We start from the raw sequence: 23,082 nt of genomic DNA, 5'->3' as shown, positions 1-23,082 counted from the left end.
CTGCTCCGGGAAGATCCCACATGCCGCGGAGCAACTACTGAGCCCACAAGCGACGATTACTGAAGCCCGTGCGCCTACAGCCAGTGCTCCTCAACAAGAGAAGCCACTGCAATGAGTAGCCCGTGCACCGCAATGAAGAGTAGCTCCCGCTCAACACAACTAAAGAAAGCCCACGCAGCAACGAAGACCCAACGCAGCCATAAATAAATAAATTAATTAATTAAATGACTTCCTTTCTTAAAAAAAAACCACACACACACACACACACAACAGGCTTTCAATAAATATTAAAAAAAAATAAAATGTGGCCAAAAATTGTTTCTAAATCTGCCAACTCTTTCTTCCATTCTTTATTAACAACCATTTTCATTTCTCATAGGTTACATTTTAACAGCTGAATTTTAGCCTTTTAAAACTCTCTTAACATGTTTTTTAGTTTGTCGTTTGGGAAGTTTTTCACATTTGCAAATTGAGGATTATTTGACTCCAGGGCGCAGAGGTCCAGAGTTTTTTCTTAATAAAGACTCCTTCTAACAATGTGATATTTTTGGAGTCTATCATCACTGCTTACAAACTATACAAAAGACGTGTCATAACAACCAGAACTTAGTGGCTTAGTATTCCAGATTTTCAGATTTAATCTTTATACCTAAGTAATATCTTTCTGCATTGCTTTAAACCTCTTGTAAAATAAATGAAATGTTTACCTTGAGCATTGAAGAGGAATGCTTAAGGAATTTCCTATAAACAAACATATCTGTGTAATTTGTATATGTATATCTCTCTATACATAAATATATGTGTATGTGTGTTTATCTATAATATATGTAAATATTACATGCTCTATATCTGTATGACCCATCCTCTTCTCCACATCTCTATGACCTCAAATTCTGCCCATCCTTCAAGGCCCAACCAAACTCCACAAAACTGTCTCAGATACACTGTGTTCCCATCTCCCCTATGCTTTCACAGCCCTTTTTCAGCCTGTTTCCAGTACTTATCGTATCCTAATTTGTATTCATATGTGTAAGCATCTATCTTTCCTGAAAGATGGGAAATATCATCTTACTTCTCAGTGCTTTTCTTAAAGACCACTACTTATACCTTAAAACATAGGACTTAAGTAGATATTGAGTGAATGAATATATGTCTTTGTCAAGCAACTCCTTGGGCAGGGCACTAGAGTTCTGCTTTGATGGAATACTGACATCCTATGTTCATATGCAAATGAAGCTACCTTCAACTTTATAGATCAATATTCATCTTAGAGCTCATATCAAAGCTCACATCAAAATGAGCTCTCTGTAGAGTACTGCCCCTTACTGTCACTTGATTAACTGTACTATAAAGTTATTTTATAATGCCAGAGAAAGTGCTAGTGATGTCTTTTGATTCAAGACATCAAAAGACTTTACCACAGGTCTTACAATGTTGAGACCTTAAGATTTTAAGACCAGGATTAATTAACTATAGAGATAGAGGAGCCAAAATACTTTTCACATTGGCTGGCCTTTTGAAGAATTTTCTATTCTCATTTCTTTTCCAATTTACAATGTAAAGACTCAGTTTTTGCGTTTTGCACATGTACACAGTATAATAGAATTGCTAAAAAATTTAATAAAGTGCACAGATATAAGTTCATTATGGAAACAAGACAATTAGGAACAACAGGAAGCATTATGTTCCTGTATTTTATTATAAAGTATCTCATATTGAATACTCTACCCCTCCACTTTTCATGTTCTAACCCTAATTGAACCCTCATATTCCCATTCTAAGATTACTTCTTCCTGGTTATTCTTCTTTCCCAGTGTCTCTTCTTACTAGGCCATCAGGCAGGTAGTTGCAAATTAATATTACTCTTGTAACACACATGCTTAGAATTGTAAAGAGCTGAGACCCACCATCAGTCCTAGATCTTAAGTTGCCAAATCAGCCACATCCCTAACCCCCATCCCCACCCCACCAAGACCTTTCCTCTTTGCCACACATATTATCTAGTCTCATTTTACAGTACTCAATTAAGCCAAAGCCCTCTTCATACTTCCTGAAATCCTTAATTACGTTCACACTCTTCTGTATACTTGAAATGCTCTTCAGTTTGATTCACTTCCACAAACATTAATTGAGTACTTACGGTTTACCAAAGACTACGTTAGGTACTAGGAACACAAAAATGTAAAGATGCAGCCGATGCCTTTTAAGGATACATCATTCTTTTAATCTTTGCCAATTCTTTCTTGTCTTTACATGCTACTTAAGCTACTTCTGAGGAAAAATTTTTCTGATTCACCTCACCTGATGCTACTCATTCTTATACTTCATATACATATTCTGTTGGGCTGCACCCCGCAGGCTTACAAGGCCTGCACTTGCTGAGCTTTAAGTTGGAAGAAAGAGCCCAGAGTCAGCGATGGAGACATCAGTGGCTTAATTGGTGGGGGAGCTTACACGTCCGAAGCAAGGTCCTGGAGTGACACCCCACTGTGTGTGGCAGATAGCAGGCAGGACATGGTGGCCATCTTTGCTCCTGGGGGAAATGGGAGATTGCTAGATATAGGGGGAATGACATCAGGTTGGCTCATTAGTTACCAGGGAAACCAGCAGAGAAGCACGCCCCTCACCACCCCTTTGATAAGGACAATCGGCAGCTGGAGCAGGGGGCAAATATGTAGGAAGTTCAGTCTTGTGAGGAGGGTGAAGTTGAAGCAGGCACAGATTGAGCAGGGGATGTACTGAGAGTAGGAGAGCAGTATCTTGATGGCTCTGACTCCATATTCCATAGTTCTTCAATTGTATTATGTCATCTGTAAATTCTTATTTATTTATTTATTCATTTATTTATTTATTTTATTTTTGGCTGTGTTAGGTCTTCGTTGCTGCGCGCGGGCTTTCTCTAGTTGTGGTGAGCAGGGGTTCCTCTTCTGTTGTGGTGTGCAGGCTTCTCATTGCAGTGGCTTCTCTTGTTGTGGAGCACGGGCTCTAGGTGGGCGGGCTTCAGTAGTTGTGGCACGTGGGCTCAGTAGTTGTGGCTCGCGGGCTCTAGAGCACAGGCTCTGTAGTTGTGGCACGTGGGCTTAGTTGCTCCGCAGCATGTGGGATCTTCCAGGACCAGGGATCGAACCCATGTCCCCTGCATTGGCAGGCAGATTCTTAACCGCTGTGCCACCAGGGAAGTCCCTCATCTGTAACTTCTTAGGTCAGATTTTCTCTGGAAAATGCTTTGAAACTGCTAGAACTGATAGTAATATATTCGTGTTCCCTAAAATAACAGCATTTAATAGATACATCTATAGCATCTTTATGCTCTGGAACTTTCATATATAGAAATTATACACCCTGTGAAGTTCTAGAAGAGGCTAATCTGGTAAATAGTAAAAAGAGTTGTTGCTTCTGGGAGATAGGAACAGGGATTGACTGGGAAGGGGTATCAGAGAGCTTTCTACAGTTAAGATTTGCATTATGTAGGTGTATGTATTTATCTAAACTCCCCAAATAGCTATTAAGATTGTGCCCATTTCACTGTATGTAAATTTTACCTTCTTTTGTCTTTGTTTTGTGTTTATTTCTTAGCTGTTTTATGCCTTTCCTTCAGTTTCTTTACTAAATTTCAGGGAAATCTATCCTTCCTTAGACATCTTATAATTTCAAAGATCATTGTGTCTTTTTTCTTATTTTTTTCCTGTTTGGTCAGTCATTGTTTCATACCTCCCAGCCAGAACTTCTAAGTTTTTGAATTTTTAAATTCAAGGTGTCTTTTTTTCCTTCACTATTTGCAAATGTTTAAGAATATTTAATTCAGATTAGATTGTGTTAAGATTGTTTCTGCTTCGAGGATGGTTTATTGGCAGCAGACTTTTCATTAGCTGAAATGAAATGCTATGAATCTAAATTTCTGATTTCTTCTTATAGTAACTCTGTATGAATTCTATCTGGCATAGGCTATTCACTTTGAAGTAGGATTTTCCTGTACTAGTAATACAATTATATGTAGCCAGAGTGAGAGTTTAAGGAGTCTAACTAGGTTTTTTGTTCAAAGGCATTCTTTTCTTTCATGTGGTGAAATATTGTTTTTTTTTTTTAAATTTGCACTTGTTTTGTTGGGAGAGGGCTTGGTGTTCTGAGTTTGTACTCCATTTTTACAGGAAACAATTTCACCCTCCTGCTTCCTTTTCTTCATTTACCAGCCAGCCTCCAAGGGTGCATCTCCTTGACACTCATTTACTAGAAGTGATGCCATTCTGAAACTTCTGCCTTGGGTTCTGCTCATTTTCAAGTCCCTTCCTTTCATTGTCACAGTAGCCAGTGCTCCAATCTGCAGATTCTCAGTATTTTCCCACTCTGAGTGCAATTGGTTTTTGAGAGTGATTTTATCTGTATCCCAACATCCCCTGTCTCCCTACCTCCACCCTCATTCATACTCTGTTGACCCTACCCATATCTCTGCATAAGTCTCCCCTTGGGTATGGGCTCTACATGTGATTTTGCTAGTCTGAATGCTTATTTTTCTACTTACAGGTAACTTAAAATCTGTCTCTCAGTATTTTGGGTTCCTGAGTGTGTGTGTGTGTGTGTGTGTGTGTGTGTGTCTGTGTGTCTGTGTGTGTGTCTGTGTATGTGTAGGCTTCCCCAAACACTTCTCGAACACCAGCAGGGTGTCTGAGAATTCAACTCAATTCTGACATTATCTACCCAGAGATAGCATCAGATTCCAAAGGTAAAGGGCTCAGTCCCATTAGACCATCCTCCCCTTCAGGTGCCAATCGCAACCTCAGGCTGTTACCTGTGCTTCTGACCAACTGGCTGTAAATCAGAGGTTCCCACAAACCCCTGCTTGGGTTTGATTAATTTGCTAGAGCAGCTCACAGAATTCAGGGAACCCATTTATCACTAGATTACAGATTTATTACAAAGGATATTAAAGGATACCAATCAACAGCCAGATGAAGAGGTACCTAGGGTTCAGTCCGGAACAAAGGAGCTTCTGTCCTCCTGGATCTTGGAGCCCAGCATTGGGGCACGTGGAAGCGTTCTGGTTCCTCAGCCTGGAAGCTCTCTGAACCGTGCCCCTTTTGGGGTTTTTATGGAGGATTCATTACACAGGCATGATTCATTAACTCATCAACTGTTGGTGATTGACTCACCCTCTAGCCCCCTCTCCCCTCCCCAGAAATCAGGGAGTAGGACTGAAAGTTCCAACCTCCTATTCAAGGTTGGTTGCCTCTGGCAACTAGTCATCATCCTTAGGTGTTTTCCAAAAGTCACACTCATTAACATAAACCCAGCTGTGGTGGAAAGGGGCTGTTATGAATAACAAGACACCCATGTGACCTTCATGGCTCTGAGGTATTTTCAGGAACTGAGGACAAGAGAGCAAATTTTATAACAAAAATGCTCCCATTGCTCTTATGGCTCAGGAAATTGCCAAGGTTTTGGGAGATGTGAGCCAGGAACTGTGGATAAAGACCAAAGATACATGACAAATATATTTTGGTCCTTTGAATGACCATATATATATTTATAACTAGAAATTATAAATCACAGTATCACACTTAGTTACATTAAAGGCATAGGTTATGGGTGAATTTGCATTTCCTACTGATCAGTAAATTTCTCTGGAGGGCATGTGGGAAATTTAGACTTAGGACGTGTCTTAGTTTGAGTTGCTTTAACAGAATATCACAGATTGTGTGGCTTATAAGCAACAAAAAATTTCTCACAGTTTTGGAGGCTGGGAAGTCCAAGATCAAGGTGCTGGCAGATTTGGTGTCTGGTGAGGGCCTGCTTCCTGGCTAATAGATATGTCTTCTTGCTGTGTTCTCAAATGACAGAAGGGGGTTAGGGAACTCTCAGGGGTGCTGACCTGAAACAAATAGACTGCCAGATATTTCTCCAGCAAATATGGGTTTATTCAGGATCAGCAAAGAATTGCAATTCAAGGTCTACAACCATGGTGAGCCACGTGCAAGTCTCCACAAGGCAAGGAAAGAAGAGTGCTTTTATAGAGAGGAAAAGGAAGTTGGGAGGGCTATAGTAAACAAAGAGCCCTTGCCAGGAGGAAGGAAGGAAGAAAAAGTTGGGAGGGCTATAGTAAACAAAGAGCCCTTGCCAGGAGGAAGGAGGAAGAAAAAGGTCTTTCTTCTTCCAGTTGGGCACAGCTATTATCATAGGGTGAGAGAGCTCCTCCTTCTGGTCTCTCGACTCTATTTAATTTTGGATTTTATTAATTTTTTATAGGGGTCTCTTTTTTAAGAGCACCAATTCCATTCATGAGGACTCCAATATCATGATCTAATCACATCCCAAATGCCCTACCTGCAAATACTGTCACTTTGGGGATCAGGTTTCAACATATGAATTTTGAGGGGGACACAAACATTGTCTACAGCAGGAAGCTCCCTTTTTTTCTGTGATAACTTGGAGATATCTAGAATTTCCTTTCTAAAATTCCAACAATTTTTTTCCCCAGGTAATTCATATTAATTTCCATACTGGTAAACACTGCAAGCCAGAATCTTGTTGTCAACTCATCCTATTATGTGCATCAAAAAGTATTGTTGGTACTGTAATTGACAGCAGTGTCCCCCAAAGCTTTGACTATTATGGAAAAGGCAGAAGTTCAGGATTTTAAATTATCTTTTTCTTTAATTAGTAATAATGATACCCAGGTAAAACAGTTTCAACTCTGCTACACAGAGTGTATACAAGTTATTTAATCAATTTCTGATGGTGGGAAAATCCACAGCTTCCCAAATAGGTACGTATATGAAGAAAAGGACCTCTATGCATGGTTCAGTAGCTGAGAAGGGAAACTATGACCATTGAACCATCAAAAATTGCCATCTATAGTACTGGTAGTTTCATATGGTTCAACTTATGTACCCCGTCTGAGGAAAGTGTGATTGATTTTGGTAGTGAGCATGAAGAGATTTCACACTACATAGTTTATAGATACAACTGCATTGAGCAAAGTTCTCAGAACATAAAGATGAAGATATTAGTCAATATTTGTTGATATTATTAATTTGAACAAATTAAAGGTGTAAGTCTGATAAATTTATCAATATATAGATATTTAACTGATCATCTCCTGTTACTAGGCATCAAAAGAGATCCTAGACTGGCTTCTCATATACTAGGAAATGCTATTAAACCCAACTGATAGTCATCCTACCTCCATCTATCTAAATATAACTGTTGAAAGCCTAATATTTACCTGGCATTGTAGTAAGTTTTGGAATCCAGCAAAGAAAAAAGACAAAGCTTATTCTAAAGGATATAGGGCCCATTAAAATCTTGAATAATTATTCAATATCAATTATTGTGGTACCTGCCTTTTGTCAGATCTCTGAAAATTGGGAGGGGATGGTGAATTTTAGCTGACAAACTTAAATTTGAGATGACTTTCTACAGGAATGCTACATTGAGTAGTACTGTTTTCCAACGTACAATACACAATGAAGGTGACTGGACAAGGGAGTGAGTGTGCTCTGGCATGCTGTGCACACCTGGAAGAAGGCCCACATTTTTCTAATTTTTACAAACCTGCCCATCAGGTTAAGTGGGATCCATCAAAATGAGACAAGGTGTAAATGCACAGTAGGTAGCTACTCAAAACTGCAGCTCTAAAAGACCACTTTGAAAGTAGAAAGCTATTTACCTCCATCAATCTGGCCCTTCGTCCACACATGGGAGTGCTGAAAAGAGATCTTTCCTTACTACCAAGTCATGCTTTTGTGTGGTACCAATCTGTAACTGTAGATACAATTCATTTTAAATTTTGAAGAGTCCTTAGAAGATCGAGTTGACAAAGATGTCTGCAATTAAAAATTCAGAGATATAGAGAAGTAATCCTTTTCAAGGTCTTATGGGGTACCCAAGTATTTCAGTGAGAGTAGGCCAAGCTTTGCTGCAGTCACAACCCTCAAACCCCAGGGGCTGAAAACAATGAGAAAGTTTCTTGCTCATTCTATACATTTGACAAAGGGCTGTACTACTAGTCCCTCAGGAACCCAGGCTAATGAAGGCTATACCCCAGCAGCAGGAGTAAGGGAACTTGGTGAATTGTACACTGTCTTCTAAAGCTTCCATGAAGTGTCAACATATCATTCTCATATTTTCATGTCAAAGCAAAGGAGACAGAGTTCAATCCTGCCATGCATACAGAAATAGAACTGGCATATTCTTGAAAAGCCCTAATGACTACAATACCAGGTTAGAGAAAGACCCAGATAGCTTGTACCCATATTCAAATATGAGTTCAAGAAGTCTCTCCAAAATTAACTGTAAATTATAATTATATACTAAAAAAATCTTCACTGTATTAACGTAATACAAAGAAAATGGCTATCTTCCTTCTGGTCTACAAAATTTTAACAGCTATGAGAACAAAGTTTCATTTCGTAATGGATGAAAATTTTTTAATTGTTTGATGTGACAGAGTATAAATCATGTAAAAGCTTTATTTACTATAAATTATTTTCTATTGAAAAGAGACAAAAAAAGAATTAACACTATTTCTCCTCTTTTCTAAAATCAGCTTAATCTTAAATTACACTCTAAAGACCTATGCTATGGACTTTATTTATTGGCTATACTAAAATAAAGGCTTATTACATTTTGACATTGGGGTCCATCTTCTCAGTATACTTTACAGAATAGTTGCAGCAAGCATTGTCTTTTACACACCCCATAGCCACTTTCTTCTCCCTTTCTATTAGAATGCTGGTTTGTTCCAGTTTCCACTTTTTTCACATTAAGACTTGGAAGAAAATGTTAATTGCTCAAATGTAATCACTGCAGTGACTGTCATTTCCCTTGCTGGTGTTGTATTTAGAAATGGATATATTATAACCCTTGTGTCCAATGAACGATGAAGGAGTTTGCTAGCGGGCTTCTAGGAAATCTTTCTTCATTCTTAAAAATAACTTGGAACAGATTTTTTTCTTGCTGGATATTGTCAAGTCTGCATGGGATGCCTGGAACTGTAGCAGCCATCTCATGACAAAGAAATAGTTTACAGACAATAGGCCGAGTTTCCATAGAATGCCCTTAAATTCTCTGAGCTCTATCTTTTGTTATGTAGGACATATTCCCTAACCCTTAAGCCAGTGCTTCTCAAAATGTTGGTCTCAAACAGGACCAACAGCTACTGTCAGAATGTAAATCAATACACATTTTCTTTCAAGGAAGGTTATCTACAAAGAACATCAGATGGACTAAACAGTGTGGTCAGTGACATAGTTAAGTTACACTTTGGCAGAAAATCTTAATCTCATTGAGTCTGCAACAACTGTTATTATTTGGTTGGAGAACTCAACTAATAAAGTTACCTGGGAAAAATTCATTTTTCTTCAGAAAACACTAACACATACACCATTTTGGTGTACAGACTAGAAAGTCTGGGGTTTGCTTTTAGGTAATTTTGCTATTCTTGGTTTCAATTCAGTAATTCATTCAATAAATGTTCACTGATCACTTAAATTATACATGTAGTATAAATGAATAAGTAAAAGCTGCCCTGGTCTGGGAGATAGGAAGGGAAATCAGTGATTACAGTACTTGCCAAGGTTAACTATAAAGCTGTTTACAGGGTGTTGGAGACAAGTATATTATGTTTGGGAGGAATTGGCAAAGGAAAACTACAGAAAAAGGTGGCACCTGAGCTAAGTTAGTATGTGGAGGCAGTTCACAAAACTGGAGCTGTGGCCAGGGCCAGGGTGAGGCTGAAACCATACAGAAATGACTAAATGCCATGTTAAAGAGTTTTAATTTTACTGATGGTGACAGCTTATTACATGATCAGCTTGCATTAACTACCATGATTCCAGGCATTTTTGGACATGGTTAAGGTTGAAGTTATTTGCTGGACAACTGGTTAGAACTGTAGCTAGACTTAGTAATTGAAAATACCAATCTATAACTGCCAAATGGCCTTGGGATTAACTTGAACAATTTACACAATGTCCATTTTAGTTCCTCTACCTCACTTGTTTTTGAGTTAAGCACTCTATTTTAATTTTCACAATATCCTAAGATAGATACTCTGATACACAAGGAAACTGAGGCAGAGATAGTCTCTAGTTGAGCTGAAACATGGTCAAGCCTGGCTTTGAATCCAGTCAAATCTTAGTCCTGAGTCCATATTCTTAACCCCTTTTGTACTGCTTCTCTGGCAAAATGTAGGACACTGATTCTTCCCGTTAGGGTGGCCAAAGCTTAATTACGTAAGTAATAATTCTGGTTTCCTTAAAATGATTCCCGGGTTTCAGCCCCCAACCAAAATCCCTAATCAGGTATTCTGGAGTCAGGGAAGCCTCTGCATGAGGTACACTTGGCCTAGCAGAGTTTCATTAAGTGTGTATGGGTTCACCCAGTGTAACCTTTTATAAGAGAATCTCGATTTTTATGGGAATCTTGTGGTTTTAGGTGTTGGCTTGAACTTTTAAAAACCAGTGCAGGGGAAAAATATATACATAAAATTGAAAAAAAATCAGTATTCTGTGATGCTTTTAAAAACTCAAGCCAACACTTAAAAAAAAAATTAAACTGGAGTCACAGGCTTATATGAAATTGTGATGGTTAATTTTACATTATCAAGTTGACTGGGCCATGGTGTCCAGATATTTGGCCAAATATTACTCTGGATATTTCTGTTAAGATATTTTTTGGGATAAGATTACCATTTTTTTTTTTTTTTTTTGGCCACACTGCATGGCTTGCAGGATCTTAGTTCCCCAACCAGGAGTTGAACCTGGGCCATGGCAGTGAAATTGTCAAATCCTAACCACTGGACTGTTAGGGAATTCCCGAGATTACTACTTAAACAGTTTCAGTAAAACCTACTCTCCATAATGTGGGTGAGCCACATCCAATTAGTTGAAGGCATTAACAGAAAAAGACAGACTTCTCCGAAAGAGGGAATTGTTAGCAGATGGCTTCCAACTGGAATATCAACTCTTCCCTGGGTCTACAACCTTCAGTTTACCCCCCAGATTGTTGACCTGACAGACCCCCACAACTGCAAGAACCAATTCCTTAAAATAAATCTCTCTGTAGACACATGCTGTTGGTTGTTTCTCTGGAGAACCCCAATACGAAAACTAAAAAGTTGTCTAGCCTCTTATCACTCAATATACTTACACACTAAGAGCCTGCCTGTTGAAGGCCTTTTATGGGGATGGGGTAAACCGTATTCTTATCCCAGGAAAGGGAGGTTTTTATCTCATTCGTGTACACCACTCAAATACTTTAACTCAATTCAGAAAGAAATTTAATAAATGACATTTTCTACCTAGACCCTGCTGTAAAATACTAAGTTACTTTCGGCTCTTGATATATTTTATATCAGGGAAAAAAAAATTATTCATTTAGGACTTGCCAGGACTTAAAATGTTTTTATATAGCTCAATGAATTTCAAAATAGGAAGAAGGCTCTATTCCCATTTCCTCCAAGAAAACCCTGAAGGCTAAATTTGTAATTTAGCAAAGATTTGAACCAAGAATTCAAAATCATTATATGAACTCTAAACTCTTACTCTCGCTTCTACTGTTCCAAACGGTAGAAATCATTAATGTTATACAGAAAAACTCTCCAAGCACTGAACATCTGACTCATCAATGGATAATCAAAAAACAACACACAAATACATAGAATAGCTGGACAAGGTCATTTAGACTAAACTGCATCCATATCTAAGTAATTGCCAGGCAGTTACTGAAGAGCCTAAAGATAGGTATTCTAGTGACCAAACTGGGATTAAAATATTCAGTAGCTTATTACTTTCCCCCTGCCCTAATATAAAGCCCTTGGAACTAAGTCATCATATTTTAAGTGGTAAGCAGCATTTCACTATTCATAATTGTGATTCACTGATACAGCTACTAATCAGAGCCATCTCGTAACCCATTTCTACTAGTCAAGCTCCAGAATAAAATGGGAATATTTCCTATATTGTCTCACATGCTATTACATTCCATTTCAGTTTTTTGTTTTAAAATTAATTATTAATTTATTTATGGCTGCATTAGGACTTCGTTGCTGTGCGCGGGCTTTCTCTAGTTGCCGCGAGCGGGGGCTTCTCTTGTTGCGGAGTTCGGGCTCTAGGCATGTGGGTTTCAGTATTTGTGGCACAATGGCTTAGTTGCTCCCTGGCATGTGGGATCTTCCTGGACCAGGGCTCTAACCCATGCCCCCTGCATTGGCAGGCGGATTCTTAACCACTGCGCCACCAGGGAAGTCCCTCAAATAGTTTTCATTCAGTCTAAACAAGATTAACATTGGTCAGTAGCACATTTATCATGGCAAAAATTTCAGTTTTAGGGTACAGGTCTAGAGGAAAAAAAAGGAAGCTCTTGAACTTAAATCTGCTAACACTACCGGTTTTCCTAATGATCAACTAATTATCACTCATGGAGAAAAATGAATTTACTCCTTCAAAGTAAAAAAAGACTAAAAGTGTACCTTTTTTCTGCCTTTAAATTAAAAAAAAAATTACAGGACAAAGTTTGCATTTCTTTTATAATGAATTACCAACAAATGCCTGACCCAGGAATCAAAAATTAAAATTCAGAATTTAAAACCAAGAAACAAGCTAAATCATGTACATATTTAATTAAGAAACTAATGATGCAATATTACCCAAATAACAAGTAAGCAGGGACTTCCCTGGTGGCGCAGTGGTTAAGAAGTTGCTTGCCAATGCAAGCCACATGCCACGGAGCAACTAAGTCCGTGCGCCACAACTACTGAGCCTGTGCTATAGAGCCTGCGAGCCACAACTACTGAGCCCATGCACCTAGAGCCCGTGCTCCACAACAAGAGAAGCCATCGCAATGAAAAGCCCGCGTGCTGCAACAAAGAGTAGGCCCTGCTCACCGCAACTGGAGAAAGCCAGAGTGCAGCAACAAAGACCCAATGCAGCTAAAATAAAAAAAAAAATCCTAATCTAACACAGTCTATTCATCCAAGATAACAGTGTGAATCTATATATGTTCTCTTCCATCTCAATATGTCATGTAGTGACAAGTTCAACAGCCAAGCAACCTCATCTTCTGGATGGACTAGTAAATTTGTACTGTCCATGTCTGCAGAGTCTTGCCCCCTTTCCAGCATACCTGTGAGCGGTCCTTATGAATAATTTGGTCGGAGAAAGCAAAGTCTCCATTGTTGAAAGCTATGGAAGAGACTCTTAATTCAAACAGTATTAGGTTGGTGGATGAGGCAAATTGGAGCATGTAAAAAAAAAACAAAAAACAAAAAAACAAGCACATGCTCAATTATCATGTTCCATATTTCAGAGAAGAGGCATTAAGGATTTATGCTATGTTTATTTACAAACATATCTAGGATGCTGAGTTCAAGAGTTTGATCCTTTTTTCAAAGAGACTGCACATCTTAAAATGTTCCTCTTCGTATCTGTGGATAAAAACATAAAAAATTAACAATATTAAAGAACCCATTCATTTAACAGAAATATGTAGTTTCATTAATATACTGTTTGTCCTTCAATTTATGACTGGTACATCAGAAAGCGTTTACAGTATCATGACTTTATTCATACTGATTTTCTTCATCACACGCACCAGAGTCTTCCCAAGTAATGGCTTGGATAAATCATTTCCCTTCTAAACTAAGACAAGTAAAGTCTTTCTTTTCCAAAGTATATTTTGGAATTTATTCCAATCATCCCACAGAGCTTCCTTTAGTGTTACTTTTGCTGAAAATTCTGATTGTAATTTAACTAAATAAATCCTTTCTTCTCACTCAGGGAATCTGCTAATCTTGCTGCACACAAGATTCCTTCAGGTATATACTAACATACACTGCCCTCAAGATAGATTAGCATTAATCAGTTTACTAGAACTTACCTGGTCAAGTACCTGAGCTCTGGAACGAGACTGCCTGGGTAAAAATCCTGGTCCACCATCACTAGCTATGGAATACTGGGCAACTTAACATTTTTTTTTTTTTTTGGTCTCAGATCAGGTTAACATCATCCACCTCAGTCTTGCCTGGTAGCCAACCTGAGCTTGTTAATGTAAAGTTTGCCTGACAAACAGCAGCACTCAATAAACACTGGCTTTCAGGCAAAGATACATCTGTTTATAGGTTTAACCTGTCTCCCTCAATGCTACACCCACACTTAACTTCAGGAATTACAACAACACACAATAGTGTATTTGTGGTTTTGGGGGGCGTGGTAAGGGAAGAAAGGAAAAAAGGGGAAACCTCTGCGAAGATTAGAAATGCATTAATTATTTACCTGTCTCATGGATTATTTTTTAAGCAGTTGGTGTCTTACTATATAGAAAGGTGCAGCAAATCCAGACCCAAAGTACAAAGTCATCATAGCTAGTAACCGCCACTTGTTTTCCACTGAAAATGGTATATTCTGTTGGGAAAAAAAAGAGGAAAAAAAGAGAACAGAAACTGAACTTCGAATCATCTGATTTTATAAATCAAAAATAAGTATACAGGAAACGTTAATTTTTCCATAATCAGGTTATATATATATGCCATATACCATTAACACTTTTTTCAACACTCTCTTTCAAATCCTATGACCTCCATCACACAAAACACTATAAGGTAAAAAAATACCTGGCTTTACTCATCAACTCTACCCCTCTACACCCTTTCTCGGCCCATTAATACTAGGCTTCAGGTAACCCTCGGAGGGTGTTACTGCTAACTACCCGATTTAAACTATTTATACTTGAGGCTCAAACCAACTTCAATCAAGGACGGTTAATACTCCTAATTTCGTCAACTAATTGGAGACGAGCCCCACACCACAGGCCCTCATAGCCTCAACGTTTCAATGACTTTGACTTTGAGTCCGGTGACCTCTAGCTGGGCTTTAAGCCGCAATACCTGCAGCCAGGCGCTTCAGGGCCCTCCATATGTTGAAGGGCGGGGTGGAGCGCGAGGGGGAAATGGGGGAGCACTAGTGTGAGGTAAGGCCTCTGGCTTTACCTACTCATTCCTTTTCGCGACTACGGCGCGCAGCCAGGGTCCTGAACTTTCTCCCTGGTCCCTGGAGGAACTGGAATGCTAGTCGACGTCCCAGATAAAAACCCCAGCTTCCCACCTCTCTCTCCACGGCCCATAGGCGGCCTTGGAGTTCAGCCAGTCGCAGCCAAGTGCCCCCTACCCAACGGAGCCAGGCCCCTTCCATACTAACCTTCCCTGGACCCTCCTCATAGTGGCTCCTACGGACCACAGAGGTTGTGAACCTCCGGATGCTTTGTCCCAACATAGCGCTGTTGGAAGCCCTGCGAAAGGCGCAGAAACTTAAGGCGGAAGAAATGGCGGCAGCACACTCAGCACTGCTTTCTCCACGACCTTGTTCCCCTGTGGGCAAGGACCGAAAGGGAAGATGGGAAATGGGGCAGAGCTCTCGGAGCATGCGACAAAGCGGCGCCCCCCGAGGATTGTGGGAATTGTAGTTCAGAACATCGTGGCGCCTTGTAGGCCCTGAAGGATTGTGGGAAATGTAGTCTCGCCCAGTTCTGGTAGGATCAGAACATACTTACCAGCAGCGTTTCTTCCGAATGTGAGTTCTTGTCCGGGTTCTTGGGGCCTGTTTCTAGAACGATTTTACTGAAGTTAGCGAAGCAGTTTCACCATGTGTGTTCTAGTTTATGGAAAAGGAAAATAAACCTCTCCCTTTTCTTTTTTTGTGACTATATGCTAAGTGTCTGTGATTTGCAGTACTACTCTGCCAGCTCTGCGAGAGATGTATGTGCTCTGATCTCACCGGAAGGAAAGGAACCGTAAACACGAGTAACCAAATAATATGCAGTACAAAGGATTTCAGAGAGAAAACTGAGTTGAAGTGCGAAGGGAAGGATTCCTGGAGATATAGAGAACTAAGTAGAACAGAAGTAGGAAGAGAGGGAAGAGAAAACTCAAGGCCAGTATGAGTATGGCATGTTGGGAGTGTGGAAGAGAAAGCAGCCTCTGATCCGGAGCCAGCCTGGACCAGGAATTGGTGTTCTCCTGCTGAACCTAAACAATTTAAGAGGACATGCACATCAAAGTTTCTCCTGTCAGTGATGGCTCAAGGAAATAAGATCACTCTATTATATATGAACATAGACAAAACATGAACATTGTTCAAGTCACAAAAATGACCAAACATCACCATACCCAGTCAATACGATGACTTCTGCTTCTTTATCAATTACCTTAACCGTAGGCTAGTCTTCCTTCCTCCTACGTAGAATTTAGTAAGATAGCAAAAGTCACCGGAAAGAAGCCCAAAGCCTGTTAAGTCCCAACACCTTACTGAGATCCCCAGGGTTTCTCTGGGTATTCGGTCTCCCTTACTGCAGTGAGTAATAAACCCAGCTTCTTCATTTACAGATGTATTCCTGGTAGTCTTTGACTAGTGGGTATTGGAAGAAACTGGTCATAAATGAGGCTGGGAAAGTATTAGGTTAGATTGTGAAAGGCCCTGCTAACCTAAGTTTTCATCTGTGGCAGAGTGTACATTGCTTCAGATGACTCATTTATACAGCAGCAGTAAATAAAGTCGAGTAGGATTTAAGTCTTGCTTTGAAAACTGGTTATAAAGTGTATGCTTTAATCTTTCTTTAGCTTTTGAAAGAGAAAAGCCATGTTTCACCTCGACAGAAAACAAAAAACATGAACAAAAGTGAAGACGTTTTATTTCTACAAGTAACTTGTAATTGAGTAGAGATGCATGTAATGCATAATTGGTGTTCTCCTCCTAATTGATAGAGGATGCATGATATTCAGTTTTTTTAAAAGTCCGCATCAGTGTCTTTATGTATTAAAAGGATTATGATTTAACTATAATTGAGAAATGTTTTCACAGTTAATAGTTAATGTTTTCTGAATTCTCTTTTTCAGTCTAATGTAAGTAATATCTCCTGTATATTTGGTTTATTGTTACTTCTAATTCACATTATTTGATGCTCGTCTGTGTATCTGGCTTTCAGCTAACTCCAAAGGGAACTCCAAGAGAGATTCTAGCATATGGCTTTGAAATTGTCTGCCTCCTCATGGGCTCTGTGACCAATTAAAGACCGTGGCAAATTCTTTTCATCAAGAGATAGGGTCTATGCCTTTTCTCCCTGAATCTGGATGGACTCTGTGTGACTATTTTGAGCAAGAGAATTTGCTGTAAGTGATGCTGTGCCAGTATCCTGCCCAGGCCTTACGATATTGGCAGCTTCCTTTCCTGTCTTTTGGAACATTTGCCCTTGCAACCCTGAGCTTCATGTAAGAAGTCTGACTACTCTGCTGGAGAGGCCTCCTGAAGAGTACTCAAGAATGCACCAAAAAAAAGTAGGGGATCGGCTCAGGTGTCAGGTATGTGAGTGAAGCTATCTCGGATTCTCCAGTCCAGTCCAGGTGCCAGCTGAGTATCACTGAGGGACCCCAGTCAATACTGTGTAGAGAAGAGTTGCCAAGTTTAGCCCTGCCCAAAATGCTGATCTACAGATTTGTGAGGCATAATTAAATGGTTGTTCTTTCAAGCCATTAAGTTTGGGGTAGTTTGTTATGCAATAGTAAATAACTGGAATAAGAACGCTCAGCTGAACCCACCAGCCTCCAAAACTATAAGAGAAAATAATAAATTGTTTTAAGCTGCTAAATTTTAGGGTAGTTTGTTATAAAGGGGTAGAAACCTGGAACACGTATCATGCACAGTTTCTTATACATATAGCCTAACAATCTAAATTCAGTCATAATGGCTGGCAAGGAAAATGCAAATCACCCTTGAGAACCTTTTGATTCAGTATGATACTCTTTCTGCTATAAAATGAATTTTAAGAGAAATGAGACATTTCATGGATTGGAACAAAACAGAAAAGATCTTTAGGGACATGAGGTTTACTCCCAAGTTGTACTTTAAAAATAAAATCCAATTATTTTAATAGTGAATAGGATGTATATCATAGAGTAAGCAATGTGCTTTTTGGACCCACATGAATCTTTGGAAACTGAAATTACATTATATAGAACAATATATCTAAAAATTAAAGTACAATATTTGTCATGTGTCTCAACAGCTACTATATTAGATTTTTAGGAACTAGGTTAGAGTTTACTTAAATTGTTTACTGCAGAAATTATGTGTTTCTGTCCTACATTGAAAAACTCAAGTTAAAAAGTTTCTTTTGGTCTCAAGTTTTTAGAATTTCCTGCTACTGTAGCATTAAAGTCAGAATGCTGTGTTAACTTTTTTTTTTTTGAAATTTACATTTGTAGAGGGAAAAAATACCTGGTTTTAGGAAAGGAGAAAATGTGATTCCACTGAGGCAGTTAGGGTTGGAAAATATGCTGCCAGCCTTCCAAATGATTTAGTGATGACCAACTGGAAGAAAAATTTCTGCAAAAAAGAAAAAAAAAATGCTTATGTGATCAAGCTGTATATTTTACTCTTCATCTTGCTTTATTACTTTTGAACACCATTTTTTCCTTAAAAGCCTTTCATGTTTTTTATTCCAACTTTATTGCTTAATCTCAATGAAGCTTCAAGGATGATTCACTTTTTAAAGATTAATTTATAGTTTAATTATTTGTTATTGAGTATTGCCAAGTATAGGTAGGTACATTTTTACAAGGTGAGCACAGAAAATAACATTTCTCAATTTGAAAATCAATGATTGTATTTATATTTATGTTCCATCTCCTTCTTGACTTAGTTTGCAATGATACTTGGTATTGCTTTGACTAGTTTTCTTTAAATTCACTATGGCATTTCCTGCTTGTGTCTATAACTGGAATACTAAATAATCAAATAGTTTCATTCATTTATTTTAAGGAAACATAATTTAAATGAGGAAGGGGATTCTGAAAATGAATTTAATGCATCATTCTAAAAAGAAATCCTTTTTTGTTAGAAGTAAGAGAAACATAGGAGATACTTGAAAGTAAACCAACTTTCTTGCATTACTTATGTTGTTTTGTAAAGAATTGTGCAAATAAGGACTATCTGGAAGTCTTGGTTTATAACTAGGCCCTTTTTTTGCTGATCAATGCATATAAAGTGCTGCTATATTTCTACCAGATTCAGGTGAGATTGCAGGAATCTGATCAAAGGCACTTTGTTCCTCTAGACAATGTTCCTCTTTACAGTCCAGAAAGATGTTTGTTTATGCTATAACAGCTTTTGTATTTGGCTTTTCGGTTTGGGCTTATAATTAAGAAAAATGGGTTTTCTTGAGAATAACATTTATGCACTTTGAGTAAATTATTAGTGAATTCACCAAACAGTTCTTTTAAACATTTCAACTAATTATAAAATTACACAAAGTGGGTTAGGTTTAATTTCCAGTTCTCTTCACATCCCTCAATTAAGCTATACCCTCACTAACAGCATTTAAAACTGTGTCATTGTCCCTGAATTGTGTTCAGCATCTCCTTACCACTTTGAACTAAGGGATATTATAAGCAACAGACTTACGAAACTCTTGCTGGGTTTACTATGCGGATGATTTTTTTTTTTCTTTGAGGATGTGTTTCAATATATTTCATGGTGTCATTTTTATGAGGATCCATAGGAGAAATTTCTCTCTGGTCTAAAATAAACATGCTTCTCCTGAGTAGCTGATTTGCTTTTGCCTTATGAGTGCTGTGAATAACAAACTTTATTGCGATTTCTTCCTTATACTGATTCCTAGAAAGCTTAGAGCCAAATGTGTGACCTACCTTCAGTGGAGACTGTGAATGTATTTTGTGTACTTTACTCCTAGCTCCATCTTCTCTTCTTTTTTTTTTTTTTTTAAATTAATTAATTAATTAATTTATTTATTTTTATTTTTGGCTGTGTTGGGTCTTCGGTTCTGTGCGAGGGCTTTCTCTAGTTGTGGCAAGTGGGGGCCACTCTTCATCGCGGTGCGCGGGCCTCTCACTATCGCGGCCTCTCTTGTTGTGGAGCACAGGCTCCAGACGTGCAGGCTCAGTAGTTGTGGCTCACGGGCCTAGTTGCTCCGCGGCATGTGGGATCTTCCCAGACCAGGCCTCGAACCCGGGTCCCCTGCATTAGCAGGCAGATTCTCAACCACTGCGCCACCAGGGAAGCCCTTCTCTTCTTTACTTAGCTTTGCTTCACTTTTCTACCCAATTTTATTTTATCTTGTTATATAGTATGTGTCTTTGTTCTATACCTCAAATGTTTTCTGAAACAATATTAGCATGTAAATAAGCTAATAAATTATAAATTCTCCTCACATAGAAAGTTGTTGTAGTGTTACTTTATTGATTTTTCTCTTTGCTTTATGGAGCCTGGGCTAGGTAATGTAATTAAAACTAGCTAATGGAACAAATGATCCCCGAATTTTAATGGCTTAACACAATAAAGATTTATTTCTCACTTATGTCTCAATCTGAATCAGATGTTCAGCATGCAGTCTTCCACTTGGTAGTTCTATTGCTGTCATCTTCTTGGGCCTCCACCCAATCCTCTGGATTGACCCTGCCTGCCACCATGCTAAGAAGAAGGTAGAGGCTCACACAAGGGTCAGGTTAGTAGGTGGCATGCGCTATTTGTGCTTATAATCTATCACATGCTACACAGATTTCTGTGTGTCTGAGAGGAAATTGGAAATGGTTTGGTTGAACACATAGCATGTCCTCTACAGAGACCTTCTAGTTTCTTGTTGGAATCTTATGGAATACTTCTGCAAGAATTCAATATTCAGTGGTTATATGTTATCTTGGCACTTTGCTACAGTGACTGCAAATCCTCATAATTCTTCTGTAATTTCCTGTTCCTGCACATTTCCCCAGAGTTGCACACTCCAGGCAATATACTGTACCTGGAATCAGAATGACATGGGTTCAAATCCAAGATCTACCTTAACTGTTTAGCTTTGGGCAAGTTGCATGACCTTTCCTCATCTTTCAAATGGGGACAGTAATCTTACGTACTTTACAGGGTTGTTAGAAGGGTGTTTGGCTGCACCCCTCAGGCCTGCAAGCCTTGTAACTACCCAACCTCCAAACCAAAGTAAGCACCCAGAGATAGAGACAGAAACGTCAACAGTTTAGTGGATAGGGGAGCTTACTGAGTTTGCAGCAAAATGTCCTGGAGTGACACCCCACAGACGCAGACCTCAGAGGGCATATGGCAGGAAGGACACAACAGCAATCTCACTACTCTCAATACTGGGGGAGAAGGAGGCTACCATTTATAGGGGGAACTGACTTCAGGTAGGCTCATCAGTTACCAGGGAAACCAGCAGCTGGGGCAGGGGACAAGCATGTAGGCAGTTTACTGATTAAGCCCTACAAATAAGAGGATTGGATAGTCATGTGAGTGAAGCAAGGACTGGTCGAGTAGGGGATGTACAGAGAGCAAGAGAACAGCCATCTTGAGTGGCCTGACCATACAAAGGGTCAATTGAGATATTTGCTGCTTCAGAGTGTTCTATTAGCAAATGGGCCAGTGACAACCCCCTTTGGGGGATCCCCCTCCACGTGCCACTTTTTAATTAACTTTCTGTCTTTTCTCAACAGTTTGGCCACTGGAATATGTAGATCTGAAATATTAAAAAAAAAACGGATGCACTACTATAAGGTAAGCTCTCTGAGGGCAGAGAGTGGTTTTTTTTGTTGTTGTTTTTTTCTGATCACTTATGTATCATCCTAAGTATCCTCTATAAAGACACTCAATGAATGAATGCTGAAAACAATTAATGAATAGTGTAGTAGTTTGAATTTAAATGCAAATACTATGTTTTGAGTGTAGATTATGTGTATGTGTATGTGAGTGTAGTTTTTAAAATCCACTTTATTGAGGCATATGTTACATGCAATAAAACGTCTGTTTTGAGTGTCCTGTTCAATGAGTTTGACAACTGTATACACTCATTAAGCAGCATCACAATTAAGATATAGAGCAACAATCACCCATGATTTACTTGTAGCAATATACTTTAAAAGGATTGATTTGTTAATTACCTCTGAGCACGCTAACCCTTGATGCTCAGATATTCTCAATTAAAGCCAAAACTGCACTCAGTCCTATAAAAGTAGGCCTTAATGCAGATTTTCTCAGCAGGAGAGTATTTACATTACAGACCAGATTATTATTTGTTGAGGGTGATGTCTTGTGCATTATACAGGATGCTTAGCTACATTTCTGGCATCTACCCACTAGATGCCAGTAGCACTACCCCTCCCAAGCTATGGCAACCAAATCTGTTTCCAAACATCATCAAAAGTCCCCTCTACTGGCAAAATCATTCTAGGTTGAAAACCACTGCTCTACGGCCATCTCTTCAGGGCAAGGTGAGTCAACAGAACGTACACTTGATCTGAGCCAATGCTTTTGCACTTGCTGAGATCCATTGGCAGAACTGTTACGCTTCACCCTTTTCAGTAAGGTAAGGCTCAACTACCTTAAGATTCTGCATTCCACTGGCACTTTGCCCACTCCCTTCTCTGCCATCATTGTGTGCCATCCACTGCCTGTAGTGTTGAAGATTTATAAGCTTCTGTTGATCCTCCCCTCTGTTCCACACTGAATCCAGGGCAGATGGGAAGTGGTATTAAAGCTTGCTTTTGTTTTATTCTTGCCTTGTGAATCTGTGTTCTCTGAGACCCACTCATTTAGAAGGTAATGAACCTATCTTTAGTTCTACCTTTAGAAATAGACAATTAGTTTTTAATTAAATGAACACATGTGCTTAGCACTGTATCTGGCAAGTAGTAATGCTCAATACATAACAACTCTTATTATTACTTCCCTACCACTGTTTTTCTGTGCTGCTGCTATATTCCCCTTGTTTCCTTATACTAAGATCACTCCTACTTTCATCATACTTACCACACTTTCTCTGTTTGTATTCAGCTTTCGTATTAAGACTATGCAGTCTATGTTCACATGTCCCAAAGATACTTAGCTCTCAAGACACCCAGGCCACCAAGGCATGCCTACCCTCCTGGCCTGATCACATGTTCCTCAGCTTTTGATGTAAAATTAAGAGAAAAAAATCAGCTCCTTAGGAAATCCCATCATCATTTGATTGGAAAGGAATGGCTTTCCTGACTAGAGCCACAAGGAAGACCATCCTCTGAAGGAAAAAAACCAGACATTC

General features: G+C 39.0%; 1 protein-coding gene, 1 long non-coding RNA gene and 1 other non-coding gene across 3 annotated transcripts; 1 reads left to right on the top strand and 2 right to left on the bottom strand.

Annotated features, from left to right (window-relative positions):
- Positions 1–13,277: 13,277 nt before the first annotated feature.
- On the bottom strand, positions 13,278–15,385 carry LOC118893513 (cytochrome c oxidase subunit 7C, mitochondrial). The gene is made up of 3 exons (XM_036849168.1): positions 15,189–15,385; positions 14,268–14,396; positions 13,278–13,420 (listed from the first exon to the last, which is right to left on the bottom strand). The coding sequence occupies exons 1-2, from the start codon at positions 15,261–15,263 to the stop codon at positions 14,280–14,282; spliced, it is 192 nt and encodes a 63-aa protein (XP_036705063.1). The 5' UTR covers positions 15,264–15,385; the 3' UTR covers positions 13,278–13,420; positions 14,268–14,279.
- Positions 13,525–13,587, bottom strand: LOC118893717. The gene has a single exon (XR_005019566.1). It is a non-coding gene; the product is annotated as a small nucleolar RNA Z39 (small nucleolar RNA).
- A 127-nt stretch (positions 15,386–15,512) lies between the features above and the next one.
- LOC118893515 lies at positions 15,513–22,286 on the top strand. The gene is made up of 4 exons (XR_005019480.1): positions 15,513–15,560; positions 16,972–17,344; positions 21,500–21,560; positions 22,234–22,286. It is a non-coding gene; the product is annotated as an uncharacterized LOC118893515 (long non-coding RNA).
- Positions 22,287–23,082: the final 796 nt, after the last annotated feature.

Source organism: Balaenoptera musculus, chromosome 3, assembly GCF_009873245.2.
Source record: "Balaenoptera musculus isolate JJ_BM4_2016_0621 chromosome 3, mBalMus1.pri.v3, whole genome shotgun sequence".
NCBI lineage: Eukaryota > Metazoa > Chordata > Mammalia > Artiodactyla > Balaenopteridae > Balaenoptera > Balaenoptera musculus.
This window is presented reverse-complemented; position numbering and strand designations above follow the sequence as displayed.

Coding starts and splice junctions, on each gene's coding strand:
- LOC118893513 (XM_036849168.1), bottom strand. CDS start 15,263: ATGTTGGGACAAAGCATCCGGAGGTTCACAACCTCTGTGGTCCGTAGG. Junction 14,397..15,188: donor ATGAGGAGGGTCCAGGGAAG/GTTAGTATGGAA, acceptor TTTTCCCAACAG/AATATACCATTTTCAGTGGA.